The 19688-nt window shown below is 45.9% G+C and overlaps 1 protein-coding gene across 8 annotated transcripts in view; it reads left to right on the top strand.

Annotated features, from left to right (window-relative positions):
* Nucleotides 1-19688, top strand: part of Acin1 (apoptotic chromatin condensation inducer 1) — a 46133-nt gene that overhangs the window by 20580 nt on the left and 5865 nt on the right. For 5 of the 8 annotated variants that reach the window (XM_021203673.1, XM_021203672.1, XM_029541958.1 and 2 more), the window contains 6 exons: nucleotides 448-536; nucleotides 2216-3472; nucleotides 4067-4285; nucleotides 5741-5856; nucleotides 15691-15832; nucleotides 19423-19465. In XM_021203673.1, the coding sequence (XP_021059332.1) occupies nucleotides 448-536; nucleotides 2216-3472; nucleotides 4067-4285; nucleotides 5741-5856; nucleotides 15691-15832; nucleotides 19423-19465 (1866 nt within the window). Of the gene's footprint in view, nucleotides 1-447; nucleotides 537-2215; nucleotides 3473-4066; nucleotides 4286-5740; nucleotides 5857-13853; nucleotides 14008-14221; nucleotides 14327-15690; nucleotides 15833-19422; nucleotides 19466-19688 lie in introns of those variants that run through there. The other 3 variants (XM_021203676.2, XM_029541959.1, XM_021203679.1) reach the window with 3 other exon arrangements.

Here is a 19688-nt window from a genome sequence, read left to right as displayed (position 1 = left end):
TGTTCCCCTGCTGGGCAGTTTGAAGTTTCTGGAGGTTACTTTACTTTTGAGTCGAGGTATTAAAATATTCTTCAAGAGGTGACTTGTTTTTTTGTTTTTTTTTTTTAATTTATTTTATGTCTGTGAGTATGCTGTAGCTGTCTTTGAATACACCAGAAGAGGGCATCAGATTGCTTCACAGATGGTTGTGACCCACCATGCAGCTGCTGTGAATTAAACTCAGGGCCTCTGGGAGTAGTCAGTGCCCTTAACTGCTGAGCCATCTCTCCAGCCCCATACCAAGAGTTATTTAAAAAGAACCTTTGTGTAGCCTCAAGCATGTGTGTGAAAAAAAATGTGGAACTCTTTTACTCAATACCTTGTAGGCAATGATTGGTTGGATTTTAGAAAGTCATGAATCAAGGATTTTGTGTCACAAATATGACTTGATTTTCTTTCTTTTGATAGGAAAGAGCTCCTCTTTTTCTGAAGAAAAAGGTGAATCTGATGATGAGAAACCGAGGAAAGGAGAAAGACGATCATCCAGAGTTAGACAGGTAACCCAACCCCTCCAGCCCAGCTGCTGCTCTCTGCATCTCAGGCTGTGGCAGAGTCGCTGTCTTGGCCTGTGCGGCCATCTTCTAATGTCAGTCACCGCTTTTGTTTTGTGGGTTAGATCTGCTCTGGCCTTCAGGCTTTTGATCAAATAATATATTTTTAACTTTTTTTTTTGGAGACAGTCTCACTGGATCCTGTTATCTGATTTTCCTATATGCTGGAGTTACAGATATATGCTACTATGGCTGCCATGAACATATGTGGGTTTCTAAAACTTAGCTGTGGCCAGGTGTGGTGGCACACGCCTTTAATTCCAGCACTCGGGAGGCAGAAGCAGGCGGATTTCTGAGTTCGAGGCCAGTCTGATCTACAGAGTGAGTTCCAGGACAGCCAAGGCTACACAGAGAAACCCTGTCTCAAAAAACAAAAACAAAAACAAAAACCGTGAGGGCTTAATGAGTAAAGGCACTTGATGACCCGATTTCAGTCTCTGAGATCCTCACAACAGAAGGGAAATAATAGCTCCCATCAAGTTGTCCTCTTGAATTACACACACACACACACACACACCGAATCTTTTAAATATTAAAATTAAATATAAAAGTCAATAGGCTGGACTATATTCTTAGCTGTGTAATAAGACAAGATGTGACGTAATTATTCAATTAAAACTGTATGAGCCAATGTTAAGGAAGAACAGTGTAGAAGTATAGCCTCAGGATAATTGACAGCAGTGGGTAAGAGCCACTTGATTCTCAGCACCTGGGAACAGAAACATTGATTCACTGCATTTGAGGCCACCCTGGGCTACATGAGACCCTGTTTCAAAGAAAGAGAAGGAAAAGGAAGATGAGAAACAGGGTGTGTTATTGCATCTCAAAGAGAAAGGGGGGGAGCCAAAGTGATAAAGAAATGCTAAGTAACAATAGGTTAGATCTCCCTTCTACTTTGTAGATATTCTGTTAAAAGTTTAAAATTAAGTCAGGGTCTGTAGAGCAGTAGCTCAGTGACTTCTTCTGACCTCAGATACGTACTAGGCACATAAATGATGCACCTGTATACATGTGAGCAAAGTATTCATCCACATGAAATAAACCTTAAAAACATTTAGGCCAGGCGTGGTGGCGCACGCCTTTAATCCCAGCACTCGGGAGGCAGAGGCAAGCGGATTTCTGAGTTCGAGGCCAGCCTGGTCTACAGAGTGAGTTCCAGGACAGCCAGGGCTACACAGAGAAACCCTGTCTCGAAAAACCTAAAAAAAAAAAAAAAAAAAATTAGAACCAGGGCTGGAGAAATAGCTTAGCAGGTCCCAACACTGGCTGCTCTTCCAGAGCCTCAAGTTGTAGCCCCAGCACCCACATGGCAGCTCACAGCCATCTGTAACTTCAGTTCCCAGGAATCCGGTGCCCTCTTCTGCCTCTGATGGCACTTGTGCTCACAAGGATAGCACATGTACATAAATAATAAAGTAAATCTAGGAGATTGGAAGCTAAACCACAAATGAGAAGCAGCTTCCTCACCCGGTTCCTGTTTGCTCAGCTTTGATTTGTTGAGCCTGTCTCAACAGAGGTTACTCTCTCACCCACTGCCGAGTTGCTGAAGTTCTCCTTCCCAAGAGTGCCTTGAGAGATGCTTTTCCTCTGTTCACTTCAAAACAGATGTATATCTTTTCTTTCAGGCAAAAGGTAAACTCGCCGAGTACAGTCAGGCTGCTGAGGAGGAAGAGGATCAAGAGACACCATCTAGAAACCTGAGGGCCAGAGCAGATCGAAATTTAAAAATAGAGGAGGAGGAAGAAGAGGAAGAAGAAGATGATGATGATGAAGAGGAAGAAGAGGTAGATGAGGGACAGAAATCTAGAGAGGCTGAGGCACCAACCCTGAAACAGTTTGAGGATGAAGAAGGGGAAGAGAGGACCAGACCAAAACCAGAAAAGGTGGTGGATGAGAAACCCCCAGTCATAGGATCCCAGGAAAAGGATGAGTCAGAGAAAGGAGGGCGAGTTACTAGATCCCAGGAAGAAGCTAGAAGGAGTCATCTGACCAGACAGCAACAAGAGAAAGAGACACAAATTGTTTCTCTCCCTCAAAAAGAAAACGAGGTAAAATCTTCACAAGGTTTGGAGGAAAAATCCCAGTCTCCTTCCCCGCCTCCGCTTCCTGAAGACCTAGAGAAGGCTCCTGTTGTGCTGCAGCCAGAACAGATAGTCAGTGAAGAGGAAACACCCCCACCTTTACTTACCAAGGAAGCATCATCTCCACCAACTCATATACAAGTCCAGGAAGAGATGGAGCCAGTGGAAGGCCCAGCACCCCCTGTCCTCATTCAGTTATCGCCTCCTAACACAGATGCTGGAACCAGGGAGCCACTACAGTCTCCTCATACCGTGCAGCTGGTAAGAAGCCTGTCTCCTTTGTCAGGTACTACAGACACCAAAGCAGAGTCTCCAGCAGGGAGAGTGTCAGATGAGAGTGTCCTGCCTCTGGCTCAGAAAAGCTTGCTGCCTGAATACTCTGCGCAGAAGGGTGTTGAAATGGAGTGTGAAAAGTCTGCTCCCCTCCCTCTAACAGTAGAGGAGTTAGCACCCGCCAAAGGGATCACTGAGGAACCTATGAAGAAACAATCTTTGGAACAGGAGGAGGGCAGAAGAGCTTCCCACACTCTCTTCCCAGAGCACAGTTTGAAGCAGTCAGCCGACTCATCCTCAAGCAGATCATCCTCCCCTTCATCCTCCAGCTCTCCATCCAGATCTCCATCTCCTGACAGTTCAGCTTCCCGCCCACAGTCATCTCCAAGATCTAAGCAGAGAGATGGAGCCCAAGCACGAGTTCATGCCAACCCTTATGAGAGACCCAAGATGGGCTCCAGGTCAACTTCAGAGTCCAGGTCACGTTCCCGATCTCGTTCCCGTTCTGCGTCAAGCAGCAGCAGAAAAGTGAGTATGGAGAATCCTGTCTCTGGTAATTTTGAAACTCAGAATAACCTGTAATGATTTCTAACAGGAGTAGAAGAGTCCTATAGACTCCACTGTTACTTCTCCTTCGTTACAGAGTCAATGCAGTGGTCACTGGGATCCCTGCCCGTTATGAACCCCTTTGATTACAAAGCATATTGAATACACCTTTTTCATCAATACAAACTTCTTGCGAGTGTAAGCCTCTGGATGAAACTTAGTAAAGTTGTTGATTATGTAGTTGGAGAGTATTCACTTAAATGGGAGTACACACACAAGACAGAGAGCTAGAGGAAGACCAGGCATTCCCAATCAGCTGTACGTCCAACATTGGGGAGGTAGAGGCTAAAGGATCAGTTCAAGCTCATCCTGGGCTATATATCAAGTCCAGTAAGTTTGTGCTACATAAGTCTCTTTATCAAAAAGATAAAAAAAGACCCAGACTGTGGATTGTGTCACCAAAATTGGGAAAAGTCTAGTGGTCTCCTGTATATACAGGATCTACTCATGCTAATCTTTCTGAAATACTTTGAGTATAAAATAATTTCCCTTTTGTGTTTGCTTTTGTGTTTTTAGTCTCTGAGCCCTGGAGTCTCCAGAGACAGCAACACCAGCTACACTGAAACCAAAGATCCCTCTTGTGGTCAGGAGGCTGCAGCTCTATCTGGGCCACAGCTGCAGGTCCTTGAACCAAAGGAGAAGGCTCCCACGTTCTCAGCCTCTGTCCGGGGGAGGCATCTGAGCCATGCTGAGCCAGAGCAGCAGCGTGGGATCCAAAGGGTGCAGCCGGAGCAGGTAGGCCGATGTGTCCCATTGTTCAGTGTTTTTGAGACAGCATCTTGCAGGCCAGTGTCAGACTGATGGTTCTGCCTTGGCCTCGCACTTGCTGCTAGGATTACAGGTGTGTGCAGGTACACCAGTGAGTGTCTTCACCATCATATTCAAAGATCTGTCTGGACAGCAGTCAAGAAATGAGAATACTTAATTGTTTGTTTGTGCCGGGCATGGTGGCACATGCCTTTAATCCCAGCACTCGGGAGGCAGAGGCAAGCGGATTTCTGAGTTCGAGGCCAGCCTGGTCTACAAAGTGAGTTCCAGGACAGCCAGGGCTACACAGAGAAACCTTGTCTCGGGGAAAAAAAAAAAAAAAAAAAAATTGTTTGTTTGTTGGAGGGTTGTTGAGTGTCCATGAGGGTCAGAGGCCAAGTCTTGGTTCTTCCACTATGTGGTTGTGAGGGATGGAACTCAGGTCGTCAGCTACTGAATTCTAAGCTGGATGTGGTGGCATACACCTTTAATCCCAGCACTGAGAAGCAGGCAGATCTCTGAGATTCAAGGCCAGTCTGGTCTACAAATAGTGAGTTCCAGGACAGCCAGAGCTGTATAATAGAGACTCTGTTTCTTGAGGCTTTATTTGGTTTGGTTTGGTTGTTTTGAGACAAGGTTTCTCTTTGTACCTCTGGCTGTCCTGGAACTGAAGACCAGGCTGACCTCAAACTCAGAGCTCTGTCTCCTCTGCCTCCCTAGTGCTGGGATTTAAGGCATGTACCACCTTATTCCCCAAACTCAAGAGCCAGGCACAATAGCACAAGCTTATATCTCAGTATTAAGGAGGATTGCTTTGAGTTCAGGGCCAGTCTGGGCTACACAGCAAGACCCTGTCTCAAAAAAGGTCATGGGAGCTGTTAGTGACGGCTCATACCTTCAATCTCATCACTTGGGAGGCAGAGGTAGGCAGGTCTCTGAATTCAAGGTCAGCTTGATCTACAAAGTGATTTTCTGGATGGCCAGAGCCACTCAGAGAATCCGTATGTTTAGAAAACCAAAACCAAAACCAGGGTCTTGTTCATGCCTTGCCCGTCCTTATGGCTTAGCCTCCAGAGTGCAGAGATTACAGGCCTCGGCCTAGAGAGTCTTCAAGTCGTCACCTGTAGCCAGGCGTTACGGCTTATATCTTCAATCCCAGCGTGCAGGAGGCAGGAGTATGTGGGTGGGTATCAGTAAGGTGCAAGGCTATCCTGATCTGCATAGTAAGTTCCAAGCCAGCCAGAACTACAAAATGAGAACCTAGAAAAAACAAACAAACAAACAAACTATATAGGAAGAATCTTAAGTCACATTCCATTCCACATTGTAAAATAACAAAGACGGCCTTATGTGAAACTGCTACTATGCATGTCATGCGCTGTCTTTTACTAGCTTCTAACAGGATTAAATCCTTTGTTTTGTTTTTTTGCTCTCTATTAACAGGGGAGCCCAAAGAAGTGTGAAGCTGAAGAGGCAGAGCCACCAGCTGCCACACAGCCTCAAACCTCAGAGATTCAGATCTCTCATCTGGCAGAATCAGAAAGGACTCATCCCACTGTGTAAGTAAGGAGATAACAAGGAACGGCAAGTGTGGACCAGGCTTTGCTCCATAGGGTTTCTTTTACTCAGCAGTCCTGACTTCCTTTTAAAACATGAAGGAAGTGTTTCCTGGATAGAGAGAGGCCAGACTTTAATGTCACTATGGTTAGGCCTCAACTTCAGAACATTAAGGTGGTTTGGAAAGTGGTGATCCGGACATAAGAAAAAACCATGTGAAATCTTTGAGCTGAAATAGGTAACTGCTTTAAACAGTAAACACCTGCGTGTAACCCTGATGCTTAAAACAGAATCCTAACTCAGTGTTCTAGTCATAGCTGAGTCCAAGAACTCGGTCTAATGAAGAGTGGTGGTCTACAAGCTAGGCATGGTGGTCTATGGCAAGAGGATTAAATGCCAGCAGGCACACGGCAAATTGACAGCAACTAGATGAAAACCTGTTGCAAAATCAATCGATAGGCTTATCACAAGAATGCTCAGGAAGATGAGACTAGAGAATTGCCACCGATTTGAAGTCAGCCCTGTCAGCGAGTTCCATAACAGTGCTGCATATCAAGTCCTTTAGAGGTTAGGCTTAATGGCATCGGCCTTTAATCTCGGCACTTGGGAGGCAGAGATAGGCAGACCACTAGTTGGAGGCCAGTCTGTCTGTATAACAAATACAGAACAACTAGGGCTACAGAGAGAGACACTGTCTCTTAAAAGGAGGGGGGGCGCTGGAGAGATGGCTCAGTGGTTAAGAGCACTGACTGCTCTTCCAAAGGTCCTGAGTTCAAATCCCAGCAACCATATGGTAGCTCACAACCGTCCATAATGACATCTGATGCCCTGTTCTGGTGTGTCTGTAGTCAGCTACAGTGCACTTACATATAATAAATAAATAATTTTTTTTTTTTTTTAAGCGTATCACAACCCTGACCGTGGTGGCTCTGCACTGGAGCCTAGGGCAGGCAGAGTGTGAGTTTAGGGCCAGCCTGGACTACATAGCAATATCCTGACTCAGAACAAAACAAGCAAAAGCAAAGACTAATTGTAATGCCTGGGAGCTTGCCTTTCCCTGGTTGCTGGCTGTCACCTCACTGAGCAGTTGGTACCAGTTAAGAGCAAGCCCTACCAGGCAGGTAGGGAGCCCTGGCATCAGAGATGGTTTCCTAAGACACCGTTCTTAGGGTTACTGTCAGCTTTTAGTACTTCATTTGTAAAAGGAATATTCATGTCTGATTAATTTTGTAATACTCATTATTTTGAGCTTTGCATTATAAATTAAGTTACTGGAATACTACAGGGTCCCGCACACACCCATAGGCCCAGTACTCTCCTCCAACCCCAGTATTGTGGAGGCTGAGGCAGAACCATTGAAAACTCAAGGACAGCCTGGGATAGATACCAACACTCTGCCTCCCAAAAGAAAAGAAAAGGGGCATGGAGTGCACACTCGGTGGAGGCAGGACGATTGGATGTCATCCTTGGCTTCATAGTAAGTTTCAAGGCTGACCTTCTACAGTGAGAAACCCTGTCTGTAAACATTTACTTACTCTGAATCTGGCTTCAAAATCTGAAATTCATGAAAAATGAAAAAAAAAACTAAGTATTGAAAGAGTGAGATTGCTTACCTTTTAAACATCAGGAATTGTAAGTTGCTTTGGAAAATGTCCTATTGCTCTGTATTTACTTATATGGGTTTTTTTTGTTGTTGTTTTTTGTTTGTTTGTTTTTTGGTTTGGTTTGGTTTGGTTTTTTTTCGAGACAGGCTTTCTCTGTGTAGCCGTGGCTGTCCTGGAACTCACTCTGTAGACCAGGGTGGCCTCAAACTCAGAAATCCGCCTGCCTCTGCCTCCCAAGTGCTACTTGTATGTTTTTAAATTCTGCTACCAGTATTACCTCCTTCTGAGTAACAGTCTGATCATTCACACTCTTACAAGAGGTCGGTCCCAGCTGTCTTTTAAGTCTAGTTTGGGGTGGTGGGCAAATGGCATGGTCTCATTTTCTTGTGGTTAATGATGGTTTAGTGCTCTACTGAGGTAGTTCTGCTGGTCTTCTCATAGTCTTGCCTCTGCTGCCATCTTGTGGCCATTATATTTTTTGATTCACACACCAGAAGCTTGCTCCCTTTGAAAAAGTTTTAGTTTTCTCCTATTGTGAGACGAGTTTGTTATCATTTGAGGAAGGTTTTTTTCTTCTAGGACCATGAGGTGAAACTTCAGGGACTTTTGAAAATCCCCAGCTCACACCATCTATGGTGAAGGGTGAAAGCTCCTTTGTATGTCATTCAAAATAATGGGTCCATCCTTGTCCATGAAGGTCCGTGGCCTTGCACACTGGCAGTTTTAAAGTGGTTGTTCATGACTGGTGTTATGGGGCATACCTTTAATCCCAGCACTCTGGGCACAGAGAAAGGGGGATCTCTTGAGTTTGAGGCCAGCCTGGTCTACAGAGTAAGTTCCAGGACAGCCAGGGCTACACAGAGAAACCCTGTCTCAGCAACCAGAAAAAGAAAGGAAAAGAAATAAAGTCGTTGACACCTTGGAGGACTGTTCCTGTATCTGCAGTGTTCCTGCCAACCTTTAAGTGGTTGGTCTGTAAAACCATAGCAAGAGAGGGGCTTAGCTTGTCATCTGGAAAGGCCTTTATTCCTGCATTTTTCCCATTCATTTCTGGGATATATGAAGCTTACAGTTATGTACAGAGGTTTTTTTTGTTTTTTGTTTTTTTGCTGCTAGAGGTGATTTTGACCTTCACTTTATGGCTAAGATAATCCAGTCATATTGATTCTGACAAGGTAAAAGCTTGGGCAAATACTGAAGTTGTCCATTGTCTTCCTTGATCTATGGTAGACAGTCTGTTCAGCAACCTAACAAAAAGATGTGTTCAAAGGCCTAAGCCCTTATATCTGTTCTCACAGAGAATTTAGTAAAGAAATCTTTCTGGTTTTTCTATATTTCAACTGATTGACTGACAGCGCTCCCAATCTTAGCAGCCTAGCAGCCCTCTAGAACTTTTAAAAAGTAAGCTCATTTTAAAATACTAGATAAGCAGAACATTGGTGGCTTAAATCTTGTTTTCCCTACCTATCTCAATATCACCTAACTACAAAACACAACAGTAAAATGGTAACAGGAAAAAGTTAGAATTTGCTTCAAGGATCATTTCTAAATCATTTTAAATAGGTTGGTTAAACCTGTTTTGATTCTGATTGTGTCTGAGGTGCTCTAAATGGTTAATAGTAATAAATAGGCCGGTTATGGCTTACCCCTCGGATCCCAGCACACAGGCAGAGGTGGTGGTAGCCGTGAGGGTTCTGTGAATGTAAAGATGGCCTGGTCGGGCAGGGCTGTATAGTGAAAAGTGTTTGTTTTAGGTTTTGGGGGTTTTTAGTAGGTGCATTTGTTCACAGACAGCAGTTAATTCTTGCACCCAGCCTTTTCTAAGCAGCCTTCTGTATACACAGCCTAGTAGCCAATAGCAACTCAAAACTCTGGATGCTGTGCCTCCTTGTCTTTATGCCTTGAGAGAAGGAATGGAATACTTGTGTAAGTCGGTACAGCAATCTGCTGCTCCTCAGGAAACTTAATGCCAGTATCCCGAATGGTGCATTATTTTAAACAAACAAAAACCTAGTTTATTATCAGAGCTTGCTTACTCTGAGTAATTTGTATGTAAGGATAAACTGATAAACTCTCCATGTTTGTCTTGTAACTGAGCTCCTAGGGTGTCAGGTGTCAGTGCTTCTTGCTGAGTTTTCATGTGGGGTCCTTGGCATCTTTGGACTTTCAGTACTAACTAAAGTTTAAACTTATGTGCCTGTAGAAATTACCTTTTCCATTAGTGTCTCTTAAATCATTCATACTGTAATATAATGTTAATATTTAAGTAATTCTGTCCTTCCCTTCTAAGCGATGCTGCTCTGTGTTGGAAGGGGGCTTGTGTGGGGATCCCTATCTCTTCTCTTGTCCCCAGCACAACTTGACAGGTCAGAGATACTTGTTCAAGAGCTCATGAAATGGAGAAATGTGCCTTTGTCTAAAAAAGATGGGATAGTTTTAAGGATTCTTTTTTTTTTTTTTTAAGATTTATTTATTTATTATATGTAAGTATACTGTAGCTATCTTCAGACACACCAGAAGAGGGAGTCATATCTCGTTGTGGATGGTTGTGAGCCACCATGTGGTTGCTGGGATTTGAACTCAGGACCTTTGGAAGAGCAGTCAGGTGCTCTTACCTGCTGAGTCATCTCACCAGCCCAGTTTTAAGGATTCTTTATTGTCTTCTGAAAATAGCATCTTAGGAATTCTTGAGTCCTGTAAAATTCCATCAAAGGGAAAAGGAAGGGTCTGGAGAGACGACACAGAGGTTAGGAGTGCTTGGTTCCTCTTGCAGAGGACCTGGGTCTGGTTCCCAGCATTCACATGGTGACTCATAACCACATGTGACTCCAGCTCCAGGGATGTGAGTGCCGTCTATTGACCTCTGTGGACATCAGGCACACATTGTGCATATACATGCATGCAGGCAAAACACTCGTACATGTAAAATAATGAATCTATTTTTTCTTTTCCTTTTTTTTTTTTTTTTTTGAGATAATTACATCATTTTCCCCTTCCCCTTTCCCCTGTGAAACCTCCCACATACCTTTCCTTGCTCTCTTTCAAATTCATAGCCTCTCTTTTTCATAAATTGTTTTTACATGCAGTGTGTGTGTGTGTGTGTGTGTGTGTGTGTGTGTGTGTGTGTATGCACATGTATAGGAAAGTAGAAGGCACAAATCTATGTTATGAAAGTCAAAGAGAAAATGGGATTGTTCATTTTATTTTAAGAGCCATAGCTAGGTAGTTATGGCACACACCTTTAATCCCAGCAGTAGGAATAGAGGCAAGAAGGTCTCTGAGCTCAAGGCCTACATAACCAGCTCCAGGCCAACCAGGGATAAGACCCTTTCTCAAAAAAAAGAAAAGAAAAAGAAAAAGAAAAATGCAAAAGCCTGACCTGAGGTTCTTATGGTAATCTCAGCGTGAGGAAGGCTACTGACTTGAAGTATCCTAAGCTCCAAGTGAGCTCCAGCAGGCATTTTTGTAGTGAGACTGTGGGGAAAAAAATCCATAGGAAAAAAATTCTGTAACCAAAAATTCTTCCTACAAATACTTCTAGAGGTATTTTAACAGCTGGAAGTACTTTAGAACAGTAGATGTACATTCTGAGGGATAATGTGGGAAAGCTATGTAGGGATCTGACGTGGTGGTGCACACCTTTGATCCCAGTGCCTGGGAGGCTGAGACAGGCTCATCTCTGAGATCAGGGCAGTCTGCTCTACCTAGCAAGCTGGCCCTACGTAGTGAGACTGTCTCAAAAACAACAGAACAGAAAAACAAAATACTTTTCCAGAAAACGGCTTTGTGGCTGAGAGAGGCTCTGTGGTTAAAGTGCTTGTCAACACGTGTAAGGACTAGAGATCCCCAGAACCATGGACACGTACACGTGGTAGGCGTGCTGCACCTGCAGTCCTATCCTCCCCAAGTCAGGAATTACCAGCTAGCCAGAAAAAAGCAGAATCATCCTAGTTGCAGGTTCCGGGTTTTACTGAGAGACCCTGTTACTCGTTATCATTTTTCAAGATAGGGTTTCTCTGTATCCCTGTCTGTCCTGGAACTAACTGATTGTGTAGACCTGGCTTGTAGGCTGGCTTCAAATTCACCAAGAATTAAGAAGTGCATACATAGTTATTCCTCTTAAAGTCTGAGCTAGGGACCAAGGCACAAGTCTACCCTTGAGGAACGTTGCAGAGTGGAGGTAGGTGGCAGGTAACCTAATGATTATCTATTATTCAGAGTGATAAGGGCATTGTCAAAACCTGTCATCCCCATCACTGAATATTTTACCAGCAAAGAAAAAGTGTAAAAAAAGAGCTGCAGTGCCTGTGCCTTCGTTTCCTGCTGCACACTCTGGACTCCGTTTGCATCAGCATCCAGACTACACAGAGCTAGCACTGTCCCTGAGGTGGGTATTATTGTTAGCAACACTGACAGAGTATAGGAGAGGATGTGGTCACTATCACACAGTTTGTAAAAGGTAGGGCCAGTCTCATTCCTGGATTCACTTCTTTTTTAACCCCCATACCAGATCTTGCCTTAACTTTGAGCAGACAAGAATCACTATGTAAAAGGAAACTTTTAATGTATAAACATCACTTTAGCATACACTTTTTGGCATGTGAGTTTAGTTTAGGATTTTAAGCAGCACAGAGAAAATTTGATTCCTGTCTAAAAGCTTTGATCAAAATGAGGTTGGCTGAATCCCGGCACTCTGAAGGCACAGGCAGGCAAATCCGAGTTCAAGGCTGGCCTAACCCACACAGACCCGTTCTCAAAAGTTCTTACAAAGGCCCACGCCTTTAATCCCAGTACTCAGGAAGCAGAGGCAGGCGGATTTCTGAGTTCTAGGCCAGCCTGGTCTACAAAGTGAGTTCCAGGACAGCCAGAGCTATACAAAGAAACCCAAAAAACAAAAACAACAAAACAAAACAAAAAGCTCTTACATACAAACTTTTCTTTCCCCCTCTCCCTCCCCTTTGTGTCTCTGTGTCTGTCTTTCTCTGCCCCTCCCTCCCTCCCACACCCACCCCCTAGGGTGAGGCTTTTCTGACCTGTGCGTCAGACTGCAGGATAGGAATGCTGAATTTTCAGGTACTAGTTCCTGGCTTGGAGAGACTTGGTTTCCCTTTTCTGTCACTTGTACCCCTGATCATCCTGACCTTTATTTTATTTTTTAAAAAATTTATTTATTTTATTTATATGAATATACTGTAACTGTCAGACACATCAGAAGAGAGCATCGGATCCCATTGCAGATGGTTGCTAGGAACTGAACTCAGGACCTCTGGTGTCAGTGGTCTTAACCGTTGAGCCATCCCTCCAGCCCCCTGATTTTTTTTTTTAATCTAGTATTTGGGGAGTGGGTGTCAGGATTAGAAGTTAGGGATGGTGGCAGAAAGGTAGGAAAATAGTTTATCTGATGGAGTCTCTGGATTTCTGTCTAAAGAGGGTTCGTTCTGCTGTTAGGAAAGGAGCTTAGGCCATTTCAGTCGGCAGGTTGGCTTGTTGAGTCTCAGCAGTTCCTTGTTGCTGTTACTGGTTGTTGTTGTTGTTGGAGGGATTGGTTTGAGGAGTTGTTGTTGTGTTTTGTAACAGGAGTCCCCGTGCCCCAGTCTCTCGTGCACTGGGTTGTAGGTAGGACTGCATCTTTTGTTAAGGTCTTGTTTCACACTCACATCTGCTGTGGGGAAGATGGCCATGATGCCTGATCTCTGCTTGTCTCCCAGCCTCACTGCTGAGCTCACCTCATCTCCCCTGCCCCAAGGAACACCTCTCACCTGCAGCATCCTGTTGGCCTGGATGCCTTCAGGCTTTAGCCTTGCAAGGTCCCCTTGCCTTCTCCTCATTGGTGTAGGCAGGCACCCTGGGGCTGAGTGGCCTTATTAAAGACTGGGAACTCTTCAGAGACATCCACCCTTTCCTCTGACTTGGAAAAGAAACTCTCCCAGACTTATCCACTTCCCTCCAACTTTTCTAGAAAACAGAGAGAGGTTCCACGTGATCATTGGCAGAGGTGAGCAGTGAGTTAGTTATCCTGGGTGGGACAGTGATGGGCACATAAGAAAATGCTGTCTTGATGTCTGAGGGTAGATAGAAGCTTTGGTCATCTTTAAAAATGTTCCTGCTTTGGCTTTAATCGTTTCTCATTCCCAACTCTGCCATTTGCCGTCACTTACTTTCGGTCTTCGGTCAGGCAGCTGTAACTATCTGCTCTCCCCACCTGGCCCCTTCTTTGCCCTTTGGAAGACTGGGAGCGAGCACCCTGGCCTGTAGCACTAGACCTCTTAGCTGTTGTAACCTGAGAAAAGAAGGGAAAGGCCTGGCCTGCCAGAGGATAAGAACCTTGCTCACTCAGCGCCCTCCCTCTTTCCCCTCCCCTGCTGCATCAGGGCCCTCCCCCATCCGCACACACGGGCTGCTGGGTAAGTGGCAAGATGGCTCCCCTGCATGTCTCCGGCTGATCGCTGCCGCTTTGCCAATACAATAGAGTCAGCTTACTACCAGCAACCTGGCCCTCTTCCTCCTCTTCCTCCAGAGAGACCAGTCCAGCCGAACTCGGGGTTTGCCGTGAGGACTTAAACGCTTATCTCTTAAACGCCTGATCTATTTTAGCCTCCCCGCTCCACCACCACCTCCCCTTCCATTTACCATTTTTTTGGATTCCCCAGTTGCTGCATCTTGATTTTCTCTCTCTGGATCGGGTGGCTGGGAGGAGGTGGTGGGAGCTCCGGGCAAGGAAGGTGGTTTGTTTGGTTCGGGGTTTTTGTTTTAATTTTTTTAGGATTTTTTTTGTTTGGTTTTTGTTATTTCTTCCATTCCAGAAAGGGATAAACAGCACTTCCAGGGGGAGAAAAAAAATAATGATGTTCTCAGACAGCAGAGCAGGGTGAGAGGCTCGCATCCCCATGTGTCCTGCCCCCCCCCCCCGCCCCGCCGCCTCATCCTCCCCAGCTTCCTCATGCCTCGCACTGTCTTTCATTTTGATCTGTTTTCAGGCATTCCGCTTTCTCCCTTTGTCCTTCCTGCTCCGTTTCTAATTGGCCCCAGTTGCCCTCTCTGAGCAGTAGGTTGTTTGTTTTGGTTTGGGTTTTTGATAAGCCTTTCTTCAAGATTTAAGCAGAAAATCACGTGTTCTATGGGGTCCTGTTAGCTGGGGGCCCACTCCTGGCTTCCCCCTCCCCCTCAGCTTTGCATCTCTCCCTGCCTACACTGGGGAGGCTTTTCTGACCTCTTGTGTGTCACACAGCCTGGTGGGAATGAATGCTGAATTTTCTGGTACTAGTTCCTGGCCTGGGGAGGCTTGGTTTCCCTTTTCTGTCACTTGTACCCCTGATCATCCTGATTTTGATTTTGTTTTTTTTTTTTTTTTTTTTTAAATCTAGTTTTTGGGGGTTTCAGAGTTAGAAGTTAGGGATGGTGGCAGAAAGGTAGGAAGATAGTTTATCAGATGGAGTTTCTGGATTTCTTTGTCTGAAGTGAGTGCTAACTTGTGAGCGAGTGGGTTCCATGTTTTGGGGGAGTTGTCTGGTGTGGGGGAGGGTATTGACTTGGGAGGCCTGCTCTCTTTATCTCTTGGAAGTTGGAATGAGCAATGGGAGTGACTGGGTAAGAGTCAGATGTAAGAACAGTCTCTGCTCCGAGCAGGTGAAAGGGGCCATTCCTCAGGTTTTCCTGGGGTGAGAGAGAAGTGGGCACCCTTACAGCCCTATCCTCACTCTTTCTGGTCCTGGTGTCTGGAGACCCTGTGGCTCACCAGGCACTTAACTAATTAACAGTTTGATTAGGTCGGGATCATTGCCTACACGTATGCCCTTTCCAGTCTTGGATTTTTTAGTTTTTTGTTTTTTTATAAAGGAAGTAGGCTTCCTTTAGGTTCTTGGTAAATTAAAGATGCTTGGCTAGTGAATAGAGAGGCTACAGCCTTGCAGACAAATTGAGGTCCCTTTTGAAAGACTTTTCAGAGGAGACTGTTGGTTTCCTGCAAGAGAGCTGTGAAGTTAGTGCCTAAGAACTCTGTGAGTGCTGGAAACCCACAGAAAGGCCCTGTCTGGTACTGAGTGGCTGTGACCACTGTAATTTGTGCTTTTTCCCTAAAGAAAGCATTCCCACTTTCCCATGGTGGCAGAGTTCTAGTCTGATCCCACCCAAGTAAGGAGCCATTGGGATTTTTTGGCCCCAAAGCTAACATCTTGCTCTCTCTTCCCCTTCACTCTCTCCCGCCCTTTCCTTCAATCTCTTCCATCCTGTCAGTGAAGAGAAGGAGGCCGTGACCATGGACACCAGTGAGAACAGACCTGAAAACGAGGCACCTGAGCCTCCTCTGCCTGTCGCAGACCAAGTCAGCAGTGATGAGCGCCCAGAGGGCGGTGCTGAAGAAGAGGAGAAGAAAGAGGTAACTAGCCAAGCCACCTGTTGGGGAGGGTGGGCAGAGCGTGGGCCTAGGGAGAATAGACCATCCCAGCCATCCCTCTTACACAGTGGGATGACTTAAAGGGGACAAGGCTATCCTTGGATCAGGGTAGGGCAAGGGAGAATTCGCTGGTTTAGCAAGGGATGCCCCTTGTGATAACAGGCAAGGTCTTTGATTTCCTTCCCCTCATGAGAAGCAGTAATACAGAACAGGCTCCTAATCTGGAAGTCTGTTAATGTCCCTTTTTAAAAGAGGGGGGGGAGAAAAGGAAAGAAAAGAAAAGAGAAAACCCAAAAACCCCAAGTGCTGCTGAGGCTTCTGTGGAGCTAACTCCTTGAGCTTTCCCTCCTTTTTAAAAGCTTGATGGCACTCGACGCCACCTAGTGGGGCTTTGGGGCTCTTACGAGTCAGCCATGCTGAGGAATTTTTGTAGCTCTTCTGCCCCACAGTGGTCTAATTACGGAAGTGTAGCTTCTTAGAAACCCAAGGGGTGAACCAGAAGGCCCTCTTAGGTTTTGGTTTAGTTTGGTTTTTTTGGCACATATATTACCATTTTTCCTGTACCCAATTCAAGAGGCTTCCCCCATTGGAGCCAGCGAAGTCTTCTTGACCCTTAAAGAAATAGAATAGCTGGGTTTGGGAGTGGTATTATTACAGGGTGGGAGGGGCTGTCGTGTGTGTAGCCTTTCTCTGGTGTGTGTTGCGGGGGTGGGGGCCGGTGAAAGTGATTTGATGTGCAGAATATTATTTATTACAAGGTCCTTCTTCCCCGTAAAACTTTGTCCAAGTACCTCATGTACGGTAATCCGCCCGTAAAATATAACCCTGCCCAACTGGCCAATCGCTGATGCCGCCTCTACCTCTGGACCCACCCGCTGCTACTGAGCCGCCCAATCAGAGCCGAGTCTGCTATCCAGGTGTCTTGGCCAGAGGGGGCATGTCTGTGGGCGTCTGTGATGGGCCCCCTTTTGCCTCCCTGTCTTGCTTACATCAGGGGGCTAAGAAGAGCACTGTTCTGGAGAGACTTGTATTGAAAACAAAAGGCATTTGGAAAGGGGTGGACTTGAATCATCTCCCTACTTGGGACACCCCAAGAAGAGTTTGTGCCAGTGCTGGGGTGCCTGCCCACACGCCCTTACCTATCAAAGACTGTGGGTTGCCTTGTTTGCTACAGACTGTTGGGATCCCCATCTAGGGACCAAGAAACCTAAGAGTCAAATGTTTATGACGACAGTGCCGTCTTGTAAACACTTGAGTGGGGCCGGTGGCCTAAGCTTTGTCGACTAGGAACCCTGCAGAGAAGTCTAGGGTCTGTGCCCAGGGACTTAAAGCTGATGACAGCCCAGCCCGTGTGTCACCACTTGCTCATCAAATGGACTTTCCTTTGGTCCCTGTTGTCCATGGTGAAGGGCAGCAGCATGTTGGTTGCTCCAGCTTCTCCTCCATCCCTGGAGGTAGGGACTCACTCATCCACCCAACCGGAACCATTGTCTCAGCTGGAGTCCCTGAGGAGGTGCCAACGACAACCCAGAAGACATACTCTGAGCTTGCTGCTGAATGTGTACCAGGTCCTGGGGAAATTGACTACTGCCACCCCTGGGCTACCTTCATCAGAGGCTCCATGATCCTGCTCGGTGACAGGACCTCTCCCCAGTTACACTCAAAGGAGGAAGGGACTTTGGAGTTGTCACCTGGATCCCAAGTGTTGGCTGGTGGCATTGCTGCAGCTTGCCACTGGTGGACATAGGGTCCTGCCTGCCTCATGAAAGGCAAGGAGCATTCCTGCCGCTCACAGGCTGCTCGCTCACTCATCAGGGACTGCAAGATGATGCCCTACAGGGCCAGGACTGATGCTCTACCCCCATTCCCCCCTCTGCCCCTCGCTGAGGCTGGCCATCGCCAGTGAACTGTTTTGACATCTTGGAAACTGGGCAGCGTCCCCCCACACGTTTCCCTCCCGCCCCCCCTGCGCCCCTGGGAGGACTCTGGCAGTGCCACGCTGACTACCACGCCGTGCGCCCACCTTTTTTGCCAACCCAACCCCCCACCAATTGCACAACGCCTAGCAGGGAGGGCTCATTCTGATTGGACCGGCGGTTGACTAGATACAGTACACAGTGAGGTGCGATTGGCTGAACTGAAGATCCCAGGTGTGAGATGGTACCTGGAACATTTGTCATATTCCTAGTTTATTCTTTTATTTTCTACTTCTTCTTTAATCTTTCATTTTTACAATTTATTTTTTTAATTTCTTTGTTGGGTTTATATATTTGGTTCGTGTTTTTCTTGTTTCAATTAAGGTTTTTTGTTTGGTTTTTTGGTTTTTTTTTTTTTCTTTTTTGTTTTTTTGTTTGTTTTTTGGTTTTTGTTTATTTCCTTTTCTCACTAACTTACCCATCATGAGCAACCTAGCTAGGGGTCAGGCTGGCTCTTAACACAGACCAAGGAGACTTGGTTAGATGACACAGGTGGGGCTGGGGGTGGGAGGGAAAAGGAGATTAAGAGGGTTCTGCCCTACCCTTTAGAAGGGTGGTAGGGTGGTCTTAGTTTTTCCAGAAATAAGCACCTAAATCTAAAAGTGCCCCTCACCCCATGCCCCTGCTCTGTCTGTAGCGTTACTCCATTGTGTGTCTGGAAAGAGGCTTGCCCAAATCTGTCTTGTGGGATTGGTTTTGGTTTTGGTCCTTGGCCAGAGCCCCTGGATTTGAGCCCTGTTTGAAGGGGGAGCATTAAGGCCCTGCTGGAATAGGGGTGGTGGGTGGGAAGGCTGAGCTTTTCCTGGGGCAGCCGGCCTTTAACCAGAGCCTCCTCACACAGGAGATCCTTGTAAATTCTCTCTGCTACCTGTCGGCTTGGGTGCTTCATCTTCAATGAACCTAGTATAATTATTTTCCTTCATGTTGCTCTGAGTGGTCTTCAAGTATCCCACCTCCTGTCAAGATGTCAGACTAGGAGCTGAGTACAGGAAGCTTGTTGAAGTTGCCATCTCGAGAGTTGATTTTTCCTCATATCTTTCAAATTGGCAAGGAAGGACTTGGGAGGACCCAGTTACCCGGGTCTCAGCGAAGCTTACTGGGTTTCGTGTCCTCATTCCCTTAGGTACAGTTGAGGGCATGATCAACAACTTGAAAGGGCTAAGACGGAGCCGGACATGGTGGCTCATGTCTGTAATCCCAGTGCTTGGGAGGCTGAGGCAGGAGGATCACCAAAAGTTTGATGATGTAGCCTAAGCTACAAAGTGAGACCCTGTTTCAAAAAACCCAAAAACCACTTAAGTAGCTGGAGGTTATTAAGCCCCTCCCCATCTTATTTCTGGTAAAGCTAATACACTGGTGTGAGGTGACATAGATGACCTTCCCCGTGACGTTTGGTTTAATTTTCCTCTAACTTGCATTGATTCTGCTTCGTTTTTTGCCGTTTGCTGCTTCTGTTTTGGTCTCTATCTGTCAGTGTCTCTCTCTCTCTCTGTCTCTGTGTGTCTTTGGCATTTATGCTAAGATTGCCTGATTTAACCTCCTCCCCCCTCTCTGTGGGGTGTCTCTCTCTCTTTCTTCCTTATCTTCTCCATACAGAGTTCGATGCCCAAATCATTCAAGAGGAAAATCTCCGTTGTCTGTAAGTTTAGCCCCAAATCCCTGGTAGAAGTTATAAAAACTGCTCACAGATGATTAGAATTCCATTTCCTCCCAGTATCATTCTTGGGGTGCAGTTCTCCCCTCCACCTAGTGAGACTGCCCTCCCTATACATTCTGGGTTGTTTTCATTTGAACCAACCTTGTTTCTTCAGGTGTGTGTGTGTGTGTGTGTGTGTGTGTGTGTGTGTGTGTGTGTGTGTGTG

The sequence above is a fragment of the Mus pahari genome, chromosome 8 (genome assembly GCF_900095145.1).
Source record: "Mus pahari chromosome 8, PAHARI_EIJ_v1.1, whole genome shotgun sequence".
Classification (NCBI taxonomy): domain Eukaryota; kingdom Metazoa; phylum Chordata; class Mammalia; order Rodentia; family Muridae; genus Mus; species Mus pahari.
Note: the sequence above shows the minus strand (reverse complement) of the source record. Positions and strands in the feature narration are given on the sequence as shown.